General features: G+C 55.8%; 1 protein-coding gene across 4 annotated transcripts in view; it reads left to right on the top strand.

The window, feature by feature from the left end:
* Nucleotides 1-2863, top strand: part of RPP25L (ribonuclease P/MRP subunit p25 like) — a 9940-nt gene extending 7077 nt beyond the window's left edge. The window contains exons 1-2 of one of the 4 annotated variants that reach the window (XM_085303025.1): nucleotides 25-71; nucleotides 1472-2863. In XM_085303025.1, coding sequence (XP_085159151.1) covers nucleotides 1486-2043 — 558 coding nt within the window. In that variant the 5' untranslated portion in view covers nucleotides 25-71; nucleotides 1472-1485 and the 3' untranslated portion in view covers nucleotides 2044-2863. The other 3 variants (XM_085303026.1, XM_085303024.1, XM_085303027.1) reach the window with 3 other exon arrangements.
* Nucleotides 2864-6413: the final 3550 nt, after the last annotated feature.

Below are 6413 nucleotides of genomic sequence, written 5' to 3'. Positions count from 1 at the left end.
GCGCCTGCGCGCGCCCCGCCCCCCGGCCGCCATCTTGTGGTGAGCGGCGCGGGCGCGCTGAGGCGGCGCAGGTGAGAGGCGACCGCGCTCCCCCCTGTCCCGGCCCTCCCCTGGCCTTGCCCGGCCCGGCTCCCCCGGCCCCATTCCCTCCGGCGGGGCCTGGCCCGTTCCCAGCCCCTGTCGCCCCCCCGCTCCTGCCCCGCGGYGGTGCCTTGCGCCCCCCCCCATAGCGGGCAGCTGCGGCTCCGTCGCCCCCCGAGGGGGCGGCCGGGATCCCCCGGCGCGGCGGTGCCCCTAGCGCAGGGGCCTGGCGCTTCGTGCCCGCSGGCGGGCTGGGCCCGCTCCCTAAATGCGGGCGGGGGGGCAGAGGCCGCCTGCGGCGGCGGCGGAGCCGGGTCTGGGCGCCTGGCCGAGCCCCCAAGGCGAAGCTGGCAGAGCGCTGGCTCCTGGGCCTCTGTCTGCGTTCACGTCCCCCCCAAAAGCCCCTTACGCGTTCCTGGTGTGCCGGGCAGCTCACCCGCTTCCCGCTGGCCGCGTGTCCTGTCCCGAGCCGTGGGTCAGAGTCTTCCTCTGACGGCTGTGCTGCCTCGTCGAGTGTCCGATCCCTGCGCTTGCCSCTAGACAGGGCAGTCGTGGGGGCCAGGTCCTTGCTGCTTCCCGTGAGTCCGTTTCTGTGACATGCTCGGGTTGCTGAAGGGGAGGTATGCCCAGGTCCGTAGTGTGCGTGCTCTGGTACTGATGGTGGGAGGCAGCAATGGTAAATATCCCGCTATTTTCTGTTCCTGATAACCTGAGCTCACTCATTCATTCTCTGCTTTTCATTGTGGTGCTGCTTGTATTTTTCATTTCATCATGCTTAGACTCACAAAACTAGACCTTTTCCGTCTAGCATCTGTTTTTCAGGGCCAGGCTGTCCTGTGGTGAAGTTTGTGTTGTAGGTATATGCAGAGGAAGACTGGGATCCAAATGACTCTGCAGCAGGATTAGTTATGACTTTTTCTGATACTTTTTATATGGCATTTTAGGATCTCTGATTCTGATACCTTAAAGTGCCCTAGTGCTTTTTGGGGAAAGATTGTAGCTAACATGTTTGAGCAGCAATTATAATAGACATTTGTCAAGTGCAGGTGTTTGTCTAGACCTGCTCTGAGTTTTTTCATGTAGACTGAAAATACCCCAGATCGCTTTGAATTTTTTTCTGTGATTTGAGCTGCAGAAATTACTTCCAGATTGATGCTGCCTTTGCTTATGAATGTGCTGGGCGCAGCTTGAGGAGTTTCTTGGGTTTTACCACATTGGAAGGAGTAAATGAAGCTGCTGCTTCAGTTATCRAGTTCTGCAGAGTTGGTGCATGTTGTTGAAAAGTCATGGATCCCACTGTACTTCTTCCTCTGACCTGGATGGGTGAGCTTACAGAGACTGGTTTTCTGAGGCATAATTACAAATATTAACRGATCTGTTTTCTTTTCAGCACTATTCAGCATAATGGAGAACTATAAGAAGACCAAGATTGTGGAGAAGCCTTGTCCTCTTCCTTTYACTGATCTGCCCCCTGATATTATTGAAATGAAAGTGAAGGACGGGAGCAAAATCAGAAACCTGATGGGATATGCGATAGGCAAGATGGAGCTGGACTCAGTGAGGCAGATYCTTTTCACTGGCTCAGGCAAGGCCGTCAGCAAGACCATTACTTGTGTGGAAATCATGAAACGAAGGCTCAAAGAACTCCACCAGATCACCAAAGTGCTCTTCAAACAGATCGAAGAGATCTGGGAACCCATTGTGCCTGAGGCAGGCCTTGATACCTTGACAGTGAAGAGAAACATTCCTGCCATATGTGTCTTGCTCAGCAAAGATGCCCTTGATCCCCAAGAGCCTGGATATCAGGCTCCAGGCTCTTTTGAAGCTTTCTGGATCGAGACGCTCAAAGCTGAGTCCCAGGGCCAAATGAAGAGGAAGCAAGGTGGAGGAAGGGGAGCTGGCAACACAGAGAAGCACCCTCGGCCTGTTGGAGGGCATGAGGAGTCCTGCGAAAAGTCCTGAGACAAAGACRCGTTTGGGTGTAACTTAGGGGATTTAAGGAAAAAAGCCAGCTACTGTGCCTGGAAAGCTGCTGAACACATGGGCTTGCAGAGCTGTTAGGGGAGGGAAGGAGAAGTTGCTATTTCAAAATAGACGTGATTGTAGCTGTCTGAAATTGTTTTGACAAGCTTCCTTGTCAGAGGCTGCCAGGCTGTACTCTGTGGCGTGCGGCTCAGGGATGAAACAGAGAGACGGGAACCGAGCATGGACTATTGGCATCTGGTCAGCGGGCCCAAAATAATAGCTGTTCACAGAGCTGGGTTTAAGCTGTGCGGGGAGATGCAGCAGGCGCAGTACAGCGCCTGCTCGAGGTGGAGGTGGCTCTTGCTGTGGCAAGCCGGGAGGTGTGATCTGACTTGGATTTCTGGCTGCTGCCTGCGTTGCCAGAGCTTGTGTATACAGAAAACACGGTCCTGGGCTGGATCAGCCGCTTAATCTGTGCCTGAAAGTCCGTCTTCTGCTAATCCCTTGTGGCAGGCTGCTGGTTTGAATGTAGGGCTGCAGTCTCTCCTCAGATACGACTCCATCTGTGATTTTTGCGAGAGTTGTACCCTTTCTGTCCTCCTTTGACCTCCTCTGTGGAGCTGGCAGATTAGACCTCTGTCTGCCAAGTTGTCAGGAGTTGACTAATGTAATGATCAGCCCAAAATTCCTAAGCTGTGCCAGTGCCTCAAGGTGGTAGTAGTGGTAAGCTCCAAAGCACACTGTTTCCCCTTTTCTGCTCCTTTATGATACATAGAAATGAATTTAAAATAAAATTTCCTCTTTATTTAATGTGAAATTTGTAATGTCTTCCTCATCGTGCTGGAGGTCATTCTCTAAACATTACTGTTGGAACGACGGCTGTGACTGCGGGCTGAACCTTCGTGCTTTGGCCTGTTCCTGAGGAGGAAGGGAACCTGCRTATGGAAAGTTTTCTCTCATAAAGGAATTGTAAATGGGCCCTGGTGTGTTTGGGGGGGTGGGGTGGGGAGGTTCCTTCCTTCCTTTGCAGTTCACCTCTAATATCCAAAGAAAGGTCAACATTTGTTTTTTCTGGGAAGCTTTTTTTCTTTTTTTTTCCTCTTTTTTTTTTCTTTTTTTAATAAACTGCCTAGAATTCCAGGCTCAAGCACTTCCTCCAAACTTTGCTAAATGAAGCGAAGGACAGAGCATCTTTTCGGTTTTTGCTTCTGGAGCAGCTGAGGTAAGTAAACATGGGGCGGGAAGAAAGTGCTGTTGCTTTGAAAGCCTGAAGACTCGCCAGGACACCACCTGCATAAACCACATCGTGATTTAAACCACTGCCCGTCCTCTTTACTCTTCTTTCCCAACGCCTGTGTGTCTGTCGGCCTGCGCAGAACCACTGCAGCTGCTCTACCTTGACCGATGCTTTCAAATCCACGGGAAGCAAACACTTAGAGAAGGGYTGAAAGGGGAAACCTGCGTGGCATGACACCTTCGCAGCCAAGCCTGAGACTTCATCGGCCTGCAGTGCATGAGGCTGTTCACTTGCACCAGAGCACGCTTCAGCACAGGCTGAGCATTTACCACCATCCTCACCATTTATTTTTGTCTGCTGCCTGTGGGTGACTCATTCTTTTGCCTCTTTAACATGTTTCCCCAAACTACTGAAGCTGTATGAAAACATGTTTTCTGAGGATTTAAATGGTGCTGTGCTGGCTGTCAGCAGCTTTGGTGGCTGAGGGCCATGCAGCAAAAGGGGTCATCTTTGGAGTCCAAACTTAATGACGTATAAAAACAAGAAGAAATAGAAAGGGAATTAATTTGTGCTCTTCAGTTAGAAAAAAMTGAAGGCATAATAACAATCTAAGTTGTTTTCAGGGCTAGTAAACAGCATTATTTCCTGGGGATGCAGGTAGCCTGGGTTTAGATCGCAGTGAAGCACAGCTGCTGTTCAGACGTGCTTGTCTGCCAGATGGATAGAAACGACGGGGCAGCGTTACGCCTCGTGAAGTTGTGAACGCGAGATCCTGGCTGTATCCTACCGCTCTGATTTTGTAGCGTTAGGTGCAAGTGTCTGCGTCGAGCTCGTGCTGGTCGGGAATTAAACATTCCGGATTTCACATATGTTGTCTCACTTCATCCCCGAATGAAAATTTAAAACGGGAGATCGCGCCGCGCACAGCGCGGACTGCCTGGCGCGAGCAGCGCCCTGACGCGGCGCGCGTGATCAGCCGCCGCTTCGGAGCTTGTGAAAGGTTTCTGCTGTTCCCGTACCCTGGGAACTAAGCTATTTTCGGTAGTCTCGTGGAAAGGTCCTGGAGCGACTGCTGAGGAACCTCGATGGCACGGCTGCGATGCCCAAACCTCTTCGTGGTGCCAAAGCAGATGAAACCTGGAGATGGAGCCGAGTCAAGCTAAGGTGATTTATCTTTGCCAGAGGCYTGCTGTCCCCAGCTGTTATTCCCTTACATCTAAGGAGGAAACTGCTTTTATTAATTTAGTGATAAATGCCAAGGAACGATGCTCAAGTGTCTGATTTGATGTTTTCTACCACTTTCATAGGGATGAGCTCAAAATTTCTTGTTTACTGCTAAAAACACCCTTTTAAAGGAAAGTCAGCTCCTAAAACAGCCCGTGTAAATCCTCCCTAATGGCCGTGGTGCTTTTAACGCCTTCTAATCAAAACTGCAACATGATTTTTTTTTTTCATTTTTAATATATAATTTTATTTATGGTTTGAAAATGACCATCAGCTCCCTGCAGGGGTTCTGCCTGCCRGGCGTTAGGGCAGCTGGCGACCGCGGCGCTTTCCTTCCCCGGGGGGCCGGGAGCGGTCCCGCCGCGGGCTCGCACGCTGAGTTTTGCCTCCGCTTTGGGGGGCTTGTTGCCGTTCCCCGCTCCGCGGCGGGGAAGGGCCCCCCGCGCGGCCTGCCACGTTTGCTCCCGTCAGCCAGGAGAGGTCCCTAGCTCACTCGCCAACGCTTGGTTCGCTTCCAGCTTCGTCTTTCCCCTCCGCTGCGAGGGGTTTGTGCCATAAACCTCCCGCAGGCAGGGAGGAGGGAGGGAGGGTTTGAGGGTTCGGGCCGCGGCCAGGACCCCGTTTCGCACCGCGCTCTCGGCAGCTCCGTGCGGTCCACCCCACCGGGCAGGGGCAAGGCTGGTCCTCGCACCCGCCAGCCTCCCCGGTGAAACTGGGTGCTGGAGAGGACTGGCTGTGTGGGAGACGGGCTCCAAACCCCCTTTGCTTTGCCCACTGCTCTTCCCTGCAGCAAATCCCCTTGCCTCACCCTCGGGCGCCTGCATGTCYGCGGTGGCATGGGCCAGGCAAGCACGGAGGGCAGGTTGGGAGGTGGACGGGGGTGTGAGGAGCCCAGCCCAGCCTGGCACATCTCAGCCCCACCGAGCTTCGTGCTTTCCAACGTGTCCAGCCCCGGTCCCTTGGCTCTCGTCAGGTGACGAGCGGCTCCTCCAGGGATGAAGCCTGTGGTGCCCTTCGATGATGCTCGGCTGGGGAGTTTCCCCACAGCTCTGCGATGATGCTCGGCTGGGGAGTTTCCCCACAGCTCTGCCCCGAGGGGCTCCCATGGTGACTCTGATCTCACCGGCTTGCAGGACGTTTTGCTTCACCACGCAAGGAGCCTCTATGCTGTCCCGTGGCTCACGTCCTGGGCATGGCTTTTTGGAGCAACTTCAGGTGCCACAATGGTCCCRTGTGAAGAAGAGGAGGATGAGGGCTAGGTGAAACAGCCAGGCAGCATCAGGGTGGCCCCAAATGCCTCTGAGGAGGCAGGACGTGGGCGTAGGGGTACCAGAGGGGTGGCCGCACTGTGCCAAGACATGTCACCCCTCTCCAGCCTCGTCTCACAGCCTGGCCCTGCTCTACCCAAGCCGGGGCAGAGCAGCGCGGGGGACGGTGCTGGGACCCGACCGCCGGGGCTCGGACCGTGGCCGAGCAGCCAGAAGGTCCCGCGCAGTCCTGCAGCCTCCTGCCGCTGTGGGGAGAGCCCCAGGTGCAGCCTCGCCTCGGCTCTCCGCGGGAACCGGCTCCCCGGAGCCCGTCGCTGCCAAGCGGGGCCGGGAGGGGCCGGGGCGGTGCGGGCACGCGTGGGTGCCTGGGTGTCTCCACGCGCGTGTGTGCGTGCTAGGGCAGGACGGGGCCGTTAAGGGCTGGGCAGAGTGGGCAGGGGGCAGCACGGGCACGGCAAGCAGGACAGACAGCGGGAGCGGACGGACAGACGAGACGAGACGGGCCGGGCCGGGCTGGACCCGCATCGCGCCGCTGTCCCGGCGGCGCCGAGCGCCGCTCACGTGGGGACGGAGCGGAGGGGGCGTGGCCGCAGCGGCGGGCTCGCCCAATGGAGGGCGGCCGGCGCGGGGCGTCAGCC

This window comes from Rhea americana, unplaced genomic scaffold (genome assembly GCF_003343005.1).
Source record: "Rhea americana isolate MKP2758 unplaced genomic scaffold, rheAme1 scaffold_196, whole genome shotgun sequence".
Taxonomy (NCBI): Eukaryota; Metazoa; Chordata; class Aves; order Rheiformes; family Rheidae; genus Rhea; species Rhea americana.
The sequence above is the reverse complement of the archived record's forward strand: the minus strand, read 5'-3'. Positions and strand labels throughout refer to the sequence as shown.